General features: G+C 36.2%; 1 protein-coding gene across 1 annotated transcript in view; it reads left to right on the top strand.

Moving 5' to 3' along the window:
• Window positions 1–3528: 3528 nt before the first annotated feature.
• Window positions 3529–14982, top strand: part of LOC127959047 (BMP/retinoic acid-inducible neural-specific protein 3-like) — a 35072-nt gene continuing 23618 nt past the window's right edge. The window contains exons 1-2 of the mRNA XM_052558044.1: window positions 3529–4138; window positions 12624–12926. Coding sequence (XP_052414004.1) covers window positions 12727–12926 — 200 coding nt within the window. The 5' untranslated portion in view covers window positions 3529–4138; window positions 12624–12726. The remainder of the gene's footprint in view (window positions 4139–12623; window positions 12927–14982) is intronic.

The following is a 14982-nucleotide window of genomic DNA, read 5'->3' on the forward strand; positions in this document are numbered from 1 at the left end:
CTAAAAAAATAAGTAATGAATACCAAAACCTTCTGAAGTGATAGGAACCGATAAGATTGTACCGTATTTCACCCTATGATATCATAATGACTAGAATGTGCTTTTCATTTCAATACTCTACTCAGTAGAGCAGATGAGTCTATCATAAAAATACCATGTGTTAATCAGTGGGAGTTATTGTGTGTTTCTCATCAGCTCAGAGGGTATGGAATAATTCCGCCTGTTTAAATGTAAAGTAGATAACAGCTCTGGATGGTGGTTTTCTGAAAAGCGATAAACCAGGAGGAACAGACCTGGGGTGAAACAGCGCTTAGTCCAACAGAGCTAAATTCATTTTGCTAGCTCACAAAATGGAGTTATCTGAATCAACTGTCCTCTATATTCACTACAGGATATTGAGGAAGGCCAAGGTCAAATTACATCAAAATCTGAGAGAATTAGACTCCAATGCCAGAGAAAGTTTTCCAACTCAGTCAGAGATAATCTCAATCTTCAACTGCGCTCAGCAGGGACTAAAAAGCTTAAGAACTGATAGGATCCTCAGACCACGTGAAAATGGTGCTGTAGGCAAGAAAACTGATGATTTGATCTACCATAGAAATCCAATGGGTTCAATCAGAGCTTTGAATAATTTGCTTTAAGGATGCAATGCCACGGCTGTCTGTATTGTTTAGGGTCTATAAACACTGTAAATTAAACATCTACTGAACATCTGCTGTTTATCTAAGGAAGTTACTCCCACCTTATTGTGAGCTTGATTTAGTCATATTAAATAATAATTTTGACTTGAATGAAATCAGTTAATTCTGTTCACCACAAAAATACTTTTTTTAGGTTAACTGACAAAACATTTTACACTGCATAAAATGACATGACTTATGCAATACTACTTTGCCATGCTCTTAAAGGAATAATTTACCCCAAAATTAAAATTTGCTGAATATGTATTCACCCGCAGGCCATGCAGGATTTAGATGACAAAAAACATTACAATAATCTATAAGTAAACCACATGACTGTGGTCCATCAATTAACATCTTATGAAACAAAAAGCTATCCAAAGAAGTTCATCATTAATGTATGTTTAAACTTCAAATGAAATTGCTTCTGGCAAAAATTTTATCCATAATATTGCTTTCGCCAGTGAAAAATGTGCCTCATGTGAATCAGAACAGAAACAGCACAGATCAAGCAAGTGAAAACAGTTAAAAATAGTTCTAAACAAATATGTTGGTTGATTGTGATGTAAGAGGACAACAAGTTATGGACTTTTTCCATTTTTAAAATGCCTTAATGATAGATATGTTACTCATAAACACAAAGCTTTAAACTTCACCAGACATTAACTGATGGATTACTTGTGATGTTTTTAGTAGCTGTTTGGACTCTTATTCTGATGGCACCCATTCACAGCAGAGAATCCAGTGATGCAATTCAAAATTTCTCAGTAACTGTTTTGATGAAGAAACAAACTAATTTACAAATGGGTGGGCAGAGGTGAGTCAATTTTAAGTCAATTTTCATATTTGGGCAAGACAGTTCATCCAAAAATTTAAATTCTCATCATTTATTCACCCTCATGTTATTCCAAACGTGTGCATTTCTTTCTTCAGAAACACACACACACACACACACACACACACACAAAAGATGGCTTTTAATACACCAACATACCCAACCAAGTTTGGTTTTAATATGCCAACAAACATAAGTGCATGTCCACTAGTTTGACTGAGACTCAGCCAAGAAGAAATATTTCAGCCACTTTTGACTCAACTTTAATTAATTTGCACATTAGGATAGATCATAGTTGGTACTATAGTTCAAACATTCTTGAGAAGCTATTTGCACTTGATTATGTTTGAAAATGTAAGAAACCACTAAGAGTTTGGCCTTCAAATGATGGTTTGGCAGACATACTACAGGCCATCTGTTACATGCCTTCCCAAGAGCTAATCCTTGAAGTCTGAACATATCTTTATGTACTGTAGATGCATAATCAATGATTGGGACAGCAGCACTATTACTTCTGATTAATGATCTAGGCTAATTACCTATTATCAAATGCACCTATACACAATAAAATGAATGATTTTGGCAAAAGTTACAGTGTACAGTCAGATGGCTCTGTTGCAGTTCAGCACCACGGACAGTTCCAGTGTAGCGTTGCGTTCAGAGAATGTCCATTCTGGACATCGCCCATGTATCTAATCCATCACAATCAGTTCCCCGATAACACACACAGGACTGATGCGTGTTCCAGCAGATTGCCAGAAGACAAACAATCTCACTTTGCCAACCTCTGTAATGGATTTGTGCTGAATTTGTCCATGGTCGGAGAGCCATTTTGATTGTAGTCAGACTTGGGTTTAACCAATACTTTAACGCCAATGAAAAATAAGTTATTCCTGGTCTGAAATCCTATCGGCTACACATCAAAGCATGGCTGTAGTGAACTCCTGCTGCTTAAATGTCTCTTGTCTTTTTCTGATTTATACTGATTGTAAAATCTGGACATTGATGCAACGGACTGAAATCAGAGGTATGATGTTTATTAGCTGCCACTGCTGTCTGAATCACTCATACTGCATAGATGTTCAGAGGCTTAGTGCCAGGGATTGAGACTTCAGCACCCACACATGCTGCTTGCATTTCGAGAATAACCTCAAATGAATCAGGTGATAAATTTAAATGCAACACTGTAAAAATGTTGAAAAAATAATGCAATGTAAATGTTACCACAAAAAAAAAAAAAAAAAAAAAGTTAACTGGTTGAATGCTACCTTACCATATATGGTAAATAATGATATTATGTTATAAAGAAAATATATTTAATTAAATATAGATTAACCTGAAATATATGAAGTAATTCCAGAAATCCCAATGCAACACATCAGAGATAATTAAACTTCTTATTGTTTTGTATAAATACATCGACTACAGTATGTACATTAGAATGTTTCATAATGCTGTGTTATAAAAGTACATTTTACAATAAAAAACACATTTAATAGCTTATTTTATGTTATATGATTTAATGGCTAATAGCAATAAAATAGACAGTTACCAAAATGTCATCTCATAATGCTTGTGACATTGTCACTATTTTTTATAGCAATGGCAACCACTGGTGGCCGTTTTTAACTGTTAAATTTACAACAAAATTTTACAGTACACTCAAGTTTAAACTGTTTGCAGAACAACTCTTATAAGAATAATTCAATACTATTATTAATTCGGAGAAGGCGAAGCATTAGAAACACACCAACACTGCTTGCACAAATAGATAAAAGTGGGTTCTGACCTGCTGAACAGTAGAACTAGCGTACAGTATTCTAAAAGTATTCGGGGAAAGGGAGGAAATGATTTTCTTTAAGCCCTTACACGGATCTCTAGATTTGGTAACATAGCCTGCTTATCATTCTACCTTCGTCTCGGGTTTTATGCATATCCTCCGAAAAGCCATTACAGAGGGCTACTTGTGTTTTAAACATGTGACTTGGGTGAGAGAGGGCGCGTGCCCGCGTCTGCCAGCGTCTATCCATTGAAATTAGGCTCTGTCTCTCTCACACACATACACACGGACAGCGATGCAGAGTAGGAGGGTCAAGCAGAGTTATGTGATGAGACTGACTTTATAGAGGAATATCTACAGGCACTTTCAATAGAGACCGAAAAGCCTCGGTGTCGCAGTCCGTTGGTGGATGTTAAACTGAGCCACGCGCTTTAACTGCTAGCTGCGGTCTGTTTCTAACTGTTTGTACTGCTAGTGGATTTATCTATTCGACATTGTTTGACTAAATGCGGTTATTTCTTCTTCAAGGAACAATTCAGAGCACTACACGGATAACCTTACCTTCGCATTATAATGGGAGCGCATTGTTTCCGAAGTTGGACTATAATGAAGTAGCACCAATTTAAATATTTAAGTGCTGCCTGCGTGACCTTTCGTCCATTTTGTCTTTACGCCAAACAGTTTTCTTTAACGTTACTTCCGTGGGTCTTAAGCTGGTGCCCGTTAAATACTCTTGTGAAGAAGAAGAGGAAGAAGAAGAAGAAGAAGAAGAAGAAAAAAAAAACTCATTCAGCGAAAATCGGGACCTTATCGGAGGAACTTTCAGCATAGATCTACGTTTAGGTGAGTTGTATTTTTTCAGTCGTGTTCATTTTGACGTTTTAAGTTGTTACCAGTTGACTGGGCACTGCAAACATCGCCGTTGCCTCTTGCTGCAGCGGGACAAATGCTACCTGATCGTCACATCGTTCTCATGAATGATGAGCACACAGCAGCCCATCAAGACTACACAGCTTCTTACACGAGTTACAACTGTGATCCCTTAAGACCATTCATGTATTTATGCCATGTGGTGTTTGATACAGAGACTCTCTCTCTCTCTCTCTCTCTCTCTCTCTCTCTCTCTCTCTCTCTCTCTCTCTCTCTCTCTCAGACACACACACACACACACACACACACAAATCAAGTTGCCATACTGCTAAAAAAAAACATTATCTAAGTGTGTTTTCTAAGCATCTTAAAAAAAAAAAAAAAAAAAAATATATATATATATGTGTGTGCATTTGACCTGTGATGCAGGTTACAGGTTATAAGGGTTATGCTTACTTCACAATTAATCTTGTTCACTTGAATGAGTCTTGATGTGATTTTGTAACTACCAGTGATGCATAAAATATCCATGCACCATTTTTTTTTTAAACAGTTAACAATTGCAGTGTGGGTTTCTAATGTCAATGTGTGAAAGCCAGCCAAGCTTAATATATGCTACACAGCTGTATGCTTACAGAAAATCTATAAAATGAGGCATCAGAGTTTACTGGCCAGTGAATCAGCTGCTAATATATTTTGCTATAATTGGTGTCACTATATCAGCTGTACCATCTGTTAGTAAAATAGCTTACAGCTTACTTGGAATTGCTTTAAAACTAAATGACATTAACTTATAGGAAAATATAGTACCTTAATGTAAAGGGGGAAAAAAATGATTCAGCTCCTTACACAACACCAGTGAGAGAGCAAAATACTGAAGAAATACTGTATATGTCTCTGGCCAATGGATAAAGAGCGCAGCAAAAGCCAATGATTTTAGCAGAATAGTGTTACATGACTCTTCATTATCCACAACAGACGTGCTGTGAATCACATTTCTGATACAGCATGCTTCGCAATCATTCAGTGCCCTGCTCTTAAATTGATAGGTTGATAGTTTTCATCCTTTACTCACTGTTATTAATTCTAATGACTTTCTTCTGCGGAACACAGAATATATATATATATATATATATATATATATATATATATATATATATATATATATATATATATATATATATATATATATATATATATACAAATTACAGGTTTGGAACGTCATTAGTGTAAGTAAATGATGACATACATTACATTTTTTGGCTGATCTTAAAGTTAAAGATATTTATGCATACCAAAAATAAGCATATGTATGTAAGATTATTAAATTATTTTTATTATTATTTTGACATAACTGTCTAATTGCAGTGCCAAAGGGAATTGCGTTCTTTTCAGTCTTTTTGTATTTATTTGAGTCCGGTAGTAGACCTGGTAACCGTACCTTTGGAAACTAGGTTTCTTATTGTCTTGTATCTGAGTGCTATTACCTCTGCACAGTGGACACTGGAACCACAGCACTGATAATCTGAATGCTGCATTCACATTTCCCTGTGTGAAGGGTCTAAGTAAGTGTGTGTGTGTGTGTGTGTGCCTTTGTATCCCAGCTGTCTCTCATCATTGCTATCTGTTGGCACAGTTATTTATTTATTTATTTTTTGCCATTTTCCAAAAACACCATTTAGAGCTTTTGGCGGCCACATAAAAGACAAAAAGACCTTTCAGCGCAAGCACACACAGACAATTACACAAATACATGCAAACATCAGCATCCAGTAGTGTTCTAGCTCAATGGCTCATTCATCCTATACTGATGTGCGATATTGTCATGGATGAGAGCTCGAGAGAGCCAGTGAAATACCTTTCCTAGTCTTGTGAATTTGCCTCAGTGGGGCCATTTTTCTTCAAATGGCTGTCTGCAGGTGAAGTGGCTCCCTAACAAGTCCTCAAATTAATGAATGACTCATGCGTGAAGGCCCTTCTGCAGCAATTCCAGCACATCAGAAATTTCACAGCGACGACTGATTGGTTGAACATGCAGCAAGCAGACAGGCCCGAGCAGGAGTGAAGCTTTATGATGGTAAGCCGTAGCCCATTATTTTATGATAATGAGCTGGATCACCGAATCCATCCTGATGCCTAGATTTCTGAAAGACAAACGTGTGAAAAGACAGGCGCAAGAACATTGGCTCCTTGATTAGAGCTTTGAAACAAAGAGACCCTCGGGAGTATGCAGTTGAAAAGAAGGTAAAGATGTGACATGACACCTTTCAACTAGGCAAACAAAAACCTTGATGCGTGTATGAAATGACAAGTATGCCTGAAATGCACGATATGAAGATATGCATGAAAGCGATTGTGCTAAAAGGTTTCGGGTGTCATTGTGAATTCCTTGACATGCAGAATTTGTTTGATTTTTTACAAAACTATGTGCCTTTTAAACCTCAATGTCACATTGTGTCTTAACCAAAAGTGACACAATAAAGCAACAAGCAGACTCCTCCATGGAAATCTATTTTTTTGTTCTAAGCAGAGACCGGACATTTCGTTGATCTGTTTCTATTTCTGCATCGTCCATAGTGAGATTTCTTTGGCCCAAAATCCTCAGGGCGATTCAGTTATTCAATGTGGACCGATAATCATGTAGTTTTACAGTTAAGACTTTGATTTATCATAATTCAGAAGATGGTAATACAACTTCATACTGTATCTGAAGCAACATTCAGATCATTTCAATCCTACAGATTCCCATAAATGTTTTAGTTAAGTTATGGCTTTAAGTTTAAATGTATAAAGTATTTGGAAGGAATTTGTTAGATATATTTACAAAATGTGAGGGCCAAACCATAATGGCCTTTGTATGAAGAGGAGACTCTATGTCTGGCTGAATTTAGAAAAGAAGACCATGGGTTGTTTTCTGAGATTAATTGCTGCTTTTCGCATCCCTGTATTGCGCTGAGCCTTTCACTGATATGTGGCCAAATAAAAATGTAAAAGTGAGAACTTTACGATCAAAAAGGCAATAAGTAAAGCAGCAATTAAATCAGCATCTTGTACATTACCACTGGCTCTGTACGCTATTACCGTGACTTTTATTTCTAACCTGTAATCAATTCTTTGTTGGGTTTTATCCGTACCAACAGAAATTTTAATGGAATTCAGCTCACTATTTATTAGTCTTGGTTAACTTATTTACTATAAACTTTACTCTGTGCGTACATATCCTGACCTGAATATCACTTAACTTGATGACTCATCAAAACCATAAGCTATAGCCTTTAAAGCATGGATCATCCAAACAAATGATTATATCCATGATCAAAAGAATGGCTACCTTGTTGTTCATGCTTCTTCAGAGATCAAAGGCTTTATTAATATAGATTTGTAATACAATTAGTCTTTTTATATAAAAAGAGCAATTATTGCACCCTAGAGACATGAACTGAGCATTTTCAGACACTCATATTAAAATGTGTGCCATGTCCATGGAGACATTATGCTCTCAGGAACATGTGATATTAAATGTGACTTCCAGAGTGTTGGGGAACAAACAACATTACATTTATTCTTTTATTTCCATTCTTTGTGTTCTTTATCTCTTTGTTTGTTTTTTTCCACAAGACTTTGGATCCTCCATTGTCCTTTTGAGTAATGCTCTGACTAATGTGCAAAGACATGCGGATTGATAAGATTGTCATTTATGTATCTGGATGATGCAACAAAGATAACATATGAAATATACACTTGCTGTAGTATATTATGTTTTTTTTTATTTTTATTTTTATTTTTTTTGCATATGGGCACACAAGGTCGTCAGTTGTATCTGCAGTATGCTAAAATTTACCTGAACACTGAATTGATATTAGTTTGTCTGATGCTCAGTGGTTCATCTAGAATCTGACAATTATTTTAGTTTCATGGCTTGTCTGTTCCTAGAGGTCCATTTCTCAAATTGACAGCAAGATTAGAGGGAATATTTGATTTGCATTTAACACTCAACACAATGGCTGTCATTCCTTTTCCTCCTTTTGGTTCCATGCACTGATATAAGCTAGTATTTCATATTTCTTTTATTGCCCATCTGCTGGGATATTCTCTTTGATACATTACACACTGCAAATCTCTTTGTACACATCCTTTTGTTCTCAAACGAAACACGGATAAATAATTATGACTTCGAGACACATTATTTCGCTAAGAAACCTTATTACCCTCAGGCACACAATGAAAGACACTGTTGATTGTCATGGGTAAGAGAATAACATTGCTAATTAAGAGTAAAATCTCATTAGTCAGCGGAGAGAGGAGGATGTGAGGTTTATCGGTTCCTGCTTAGACTTTGAAGGTGGTTTCATGGATGACTTGTAGTCAAGCCTGGAAGAACCAGAATTACAAATAGTGGGATCCTACTGTTGAAACTGTAATCTAACTGTAATCAACTCTCACCTAAGATACACACTTTTTTTTTCAGACAACCCTCCATCCACCCTGCGGACACAAATTTAGAGCAGGAAATATCTCTGAGAACCTATCTTCTTCATTTGCATGCTTCCAGCAGAGACAGCCAAAACTCATTGCAATTGCACAGGTTGTAAATGAAAGAACTGAACAGATGCCCTGAGTCCAAAGTGCACACTTGAGTCTATCCTCTGAACATGGTTGACTCAAATACCATTGAGAACTCAAGTTTGCGAGATCCCAGATCTCATCGTCTCAACCTTTTAAAAGTACTTTGATAACACTTCACTTTGAGCTTGGTTTTACTTTAGTTATTGCTCTCAGTTGTAATTTAAGGTTACATGCCCAAAGTTGTACAGTAGGTGGAACATTAATGGAATATATTTCTTATTAAAGGAATATTCAGGGTTCAGTAATAGCTTCAGAGGTTTAGTTAGTCAACAGCATGTGTGGCGTAACATTGATAAAATAATAAAAAATAAATACAATTTAAAAGGTCAATTTCAATTTATTTGAATGCATTTAACACAAGTAAGTAAATAAAGATTTCTATTTATTTTATATTCAGTTAAATGCACCTGCAGAATTTCATAAGTACCTCATCGTTATATAGATTTTCCAACAAATCGTGAAAGAAGTTTGTTTGGTTAGTTTTTGAACTGTAGTCATTTCATTTGAAAGAATCCCATGTCAGCGTCCTTGCAGAGATGTTCATCTTTACCGTAGACAGCAAAGGAAAGAAAATATCCTTTTCAATACCTAAAAAGAAGAATTTCTCTATTTCTTGCTAAATGGATATTATTTGTATTATCAGTTTGGTTTTAGTCGGTTATTTATTTATAATCTGTCCACAGTCACATTATGAGCATAATTTTAAATGATCGAGTCGCAATGCTGCTTAATGACTATAACTCAGTGTGCTTGAGCAAAATGGTATACAGTACAATTTAAAACTGATTGGCCTTTTTGTCATTCAGACAGCTATTTGTCTAGTCTGCTTCTCTCTTATTATCAGACATGGCTGTAGTTTTAAAATGATTCGTTCCTCTGGGTGAATACACAGGACCTTGTCATAGTCACCATTTACATGACAAATTACAATACGAGTGTTTGTATTGCTATTACAGACCCTGCAGTTTATGATACAAATACTCTTGCAACATCTAGTTTAAATGAAAAATTGCATGTCATATAGCAAGACTAAGATGATCGTGCAAAACTGTATACATAATTTTCTCCCCATAAAGAGCTTTAAACACCTCTTTATGTGTTCTACGCTGGTATAACACAGATTTTAATCCAACATAACTCAAAATAATTATTTTCTCCTTGTTTCCCAGAAAACTAGCTAATGTTTGGATCTTCTCTCTCACCAGACCTTCGCTTAATTTGGCTTATGCAGATACTTATTTCATTTCTTAATTATCCTCATTTATGTGTTTACACTTTCTCCCCCATCAATTATTTCTCTGTTCATCCCACACAACTTTTATGCATCAATTTTATATTAGTTCTCCACATATAAGTCAAGTCAGTTATGTTGGTGAAAGCACTTTTCCCAGTAAGTATTGTTTTAGAGACTTTTTATAGAAAGTCGGAACCAGTTGTGTAGAAACCAACAGAATTGTCACTTGTATGTCATTTCAGACCAGCCTGAGAATATTTCAAGCCCGTTTGGTGTTCAATTATATTTAAGTGGCACCATTGGCGCTTTTCATGTGTCCGCCGTTGATGATAAAAAATACATTTCTCTCTCAGGCTAGATGTTTTATTTGTGGTCTAAAAGTACACATCGGCTCCTCTTTCAGGGCGATCAGTTCAACAGCATTTGATGAAGTGTATTGTTTTTGTAACCACAGATATCGTCTGATGATGCCCCTGTAAACAGGGAATGACACATACCTGATATTATTCCTGCAGATAATAACCAAAATCCTGTTACTGCACTGGTCGGGGGAGATAATGTGATTATAGCAGCAGATTGCTTTGAAATGAACTGTGCTCTCAATGAATACATGTTTACACATTTGGTGTATGGAGATAGGATGCAGGTACAGTTCTGAGCTGTTGACTCAGGGTTGCAGGTTTTATCTCAAAGGACTGGAGAGTTACAGAGATCACAACCCTGCTCTCATTGGCATTCTACTCTTGAATAAAGTACTTAACTACAAGTTGCTGACTAAAATGAGAATATTTTGATTTTTATAAAGAGCTAAGCTGAAATAACTCAACAGTACGTTCAGAAGAGAACACAAGCCAGAAGCACCATCTATCTCAAAGCTCCTCTCCGCCCTTGTGACTTACATTACACGTCTTTTAATCGTCTCTCTTTTTTTTTCACGTTGCCACCTGCCAAGCAGAGCTACCATCCCCCCAAAAAAAAGAGGAGGAAAAAAGAACTGGAACACATATAACAATGCTTTGCTCTCGGGAGAAATGTAAACAGTGATTTTACACAAAGGCAAAGCGCTTGTTACTCAAGGCAGAAAAATAGCAAGTCAAAAGAATTGCTGATGGAAATGTTGAGATTGCGGCATTTGAAAAGGCCTTTTTTTGTGGTGCACTGTGGCGCTGAAGTGCAGCGCATTGTAGGATCCCTACTGAGTGGTTACTGTGTTCCACCGAGACTTCATCAATATGCATGGAGAAGCACGGATGTCTGCGTTGAAGAATTAGATGTCATGCAGCAAAAGCCGTGCTTTTAAATCGGCTGTAATCACAGCAGAAAGCATTGTAGCCCAGATCAGGACTGTATTCACACCATTATGAATGTGCTTATCAGCATGCTACATACATTATAGATCTGTGTGAGATGGGGGTATAGATACATCATCCAAGAAAGGCCTCTCATAGGAATAAATGCCAACTGGACAACTTATGATTGTGATTTGAAACATTAAGCTTCAAGTTATTTAATGAACTGATATGGTGACCAACAGCTATGTAATTTGTATCTACTGCATTAAATGTACTTAAGTGTAGGCATTGTTGTGCTTCTGTTTTGATATGCATGTCTTTGTAATTAGAGGTTGTACTAAGCAATGATGCACAAGTCCGTGTGGTGCATTTATTTTGCAAGGTCTGTATTTTAATCTGTATTTGCATCTCCTTTCACACTGTTCCACAAAAGTATGATGATTTTTGAAAGTCGCCCACACATATGGTCACATGGCAAACATGACATGACAGACTGTCATCATAATACAGTAATGAGACTCTATTCCAACATCTGGTTTGGTCACGGCCATGAAGAATGATTGACAGCACTTGGTAGAAATATGGAAATAATGACAGGGTTAGAACAAGGGGCGGGACTGCGGGAGACGCTGAGAACTAACTACCGAAAGAGATGTCGAAAATGTGCTCATGACATCTGTTTATCATGGGACTGAATTACAGTGCTTGAATTTAAACCGTATGTGGCAAAATTGCCTTTTTATACAGTTTGCACTTGAAGCAAAAAAAAAAAAAAAAAAAAAAAAAAACCTTGTTAAAAGAGTTAGAAATAATTTGGATTAATATAAGCAGTTTTAGGGAGAACTTCTCCATTTCATGTACCAGCAGTTGCAGTTGCACAGCGGATGCTAAAATTGGAAGCATGTGCACAGGAGGTTCTTATTATTTCACTTACATTCTTTTATTGTTAATTTGGTGATACTTTGTTCCTCTGAAGTACTAAAACACTCATTACCATGCAGAGAACATTTTTATGTGAATACATTACACTTCTCACTTACAGACAATTAGTAGATTATTCCCACAAAGAATCATCGTACTTTTCTCCCCTCTCTATGTTGACAAGATCTCTCCGGAGTCCTAAATAGTTTTCATGGCCTCAAGGAAACAGAATTTCCTGTTAATTGCCTGTCTTTGTGTCTGCGTGTGTGTGCACTTTTCATTTAAAGGAACAGTTGTTTTGGTGAGTGTGTTTGAGTGGAGTTGAAGGTGACTGAGTGTTTACTAATGCATCTTTGTTCTGAATCTGTGTGCTGTGTGTGTTTAGGTGAATGTTTGTGGGGCCGAAGCCATGCTGATCTTCAGTTCCGGGTGGTGGAGTGTGGTCTTGCACCAGAGCCTGTGCTGCTGAAGCTTTGTGCTGCTCCCCCATGGCTCTATGGGAGCTGCTGTTGCTGACTTTCAGCCTCCGCTGCTGGCTGACAAGCTCTGCCAGTTTAGCTGAAGAAGGCCCTACAGGCCCCCTGGACTGGCTTCTTTCTGACAAGGGCCCATTTCACCACTCACAAGAGTACACTGAATTCGTGGAGAGAAACCGTCAGGGATTTTCCACGAGATACAAGATCTACAGGTTAGTTGTAATTGAACTTGCATTCTTTTCATGCAAGGCAGGCTTGCCATGGTTTTTAATGGTACCAGTGACTGACAGAAATGTATCTCTTGAAATCAACACAGAATTATATATATCAAGTAATTAGACATAACCATGTCTAAATACTAGGGCCAGGACTTTAGCGCGTTAATTGAGATTAATTAATTACACAAAAAATAATGCGTTAATTAAGATTAATTAGTTACAGAAAAAAAATTGCCGCATTTTTAATAACTTATTTTTGCACCGCGGAACGTTTCTCACTGGATGAGTTTCGGCGGACCGATTATACTGGAGCACCAACTAGCGTTCGCATATCATCGCAGCACATGATCGAACCTCAAGTATCACCTCAAGGCAAAACATATAGCAGCTAGCGTGGACTTAACTCTTTTTGTTGAACTATGTATTATTTTGTTGGTGCAACTGGCAGTTTATGTTAAACTCATTATTTTTTTGGCCAAGGTTATTGAGAGTTGGACTTAGTATGTTATGGCCTCTGAAGCAACAGAGAGATGTTTTCAGGGTTTCCAATGTTCTGAATGTAATTGACAGTATTGTGTTTTACTTAAAAAACACTTTACAGAAGGTTCCAGCACTTATAAGCTTCCTGAATTTCCGAAATGTACTATTTCTAAATTGTTTCTAAATATGCTATTGCTACACTTAATGGCAAAAATTGCACTGGTCTGCTAGACTTGGTTGAACAAAAATAAATCCATGTGAAAAAAAAAAATTACTTAGCACTGTTCTCAGATCAAATATTTATATGCGATTAAAATGCGATTAATTTCGATTAATTAATTACAAAGCCTCTAATTGATTAGATTAATTTTTTTAATCGAGTCCCGGCCCTACTAAATACATAAAAATATGTATATTATAATAACCAGGATTGTGACAAATTTTGCTATGTAATATAACTGAAGTTATATTGTGTAACTGATGTTCAGTGTACTGTTTGTTGCTATTTAACTGATCAGTCAACATATTAAATATTTATTTTTTATCAACTTAGTTTATGAGTAATAGATGAACAGGCTTGCAGTAATAATTTGGCAATACATACTGTTCAAATGTTCAAATGTTTGGGGTCATTAAGGTTTTAGAAAGAAAGAAAGAAAGAAAGAAAGAGAAAGAAAGAAAGAATGAAAGAAAGAAAGAAAGAAAGAAAGAAAGAAAGAAAGAAAGAAAGAAAGAAAGAAAGAAAGAAAGAAAGATTTAAGTGACAGTTAAGATATTTTCATTGTTACTAAAATTAATATTTAAAATAAACGCTTCTCTTTTAAATATTAACTAAGCAGCACAAATATTTTCAACATTGAAAAATAAAATAATAATAATAACAATAATAATAATAATAAATTGAGCATCAAATCAGCATGTTAGAATAATTCCTGAAGGATCACTGAAGTGAAGTAATGGCTGCTGAAAATTAATCTTAGAATAAAGCATTTTAAAATGTATTAAAATAGGAAACAGTTATTAATTGTAATCATATTTAAAAATAGATACATTTTAACTGTATTTTTGGCTGAATGCAGCTGAATGCAGAATGCAAAAACGTTTTAAAACTCTTACCTGTTCCAAACTTTTGAAAAGTAGGATTTTCTAAAGGCCATTTTCTTTTCTTCTTTTAATTTTTTTTATTGCAGTTAGTAGAATTTAGCCTGTTAGAAGGTAAGCGGAATTTCCAGCTCTTAAATTTCTGGTGATTTCTCATACATCATTTCCATCATTGCAGGGACAGTTATCGAATATTCATCTGTTCTCAGAGGCCACAGTTGACATCTTCTAATTTGTAGGAGCTGCCTCATGGCTACTCTGATTGGCCCTTCATCAAAACATTGGACATTTTTTTTCAATCTGTTGGCTAAACCTTGTGAAACAGTGGCTCAGCGCTCCCTCTGCGAGATTAATAGTCTTATCATGTGGCCAACTGATTAGTGGGCTCTTAATTCTTATTACTCGGCATTATCACCTGTTCCCTCGAGATGGCTACTGTCGGCAGCAAGGCTGTGTTAGGGGAAGATTA

The sequence above is a fragment of the Carassius gibelio genome, chromosome B6 (genome assembly GCF_023724105.1).
Source record: "Carassius gibelio isolate Cgi1373 ecotype wild population from Czech Republic chromosome B6, carGib1.2-hapl.c, whole genome shotgun sequence".
NCBI lineage: Eukaryota > Metazoa > Chordata > Actinopteri > Cypriniformes > Cyprinidae > Carassius > Carassius gibelio.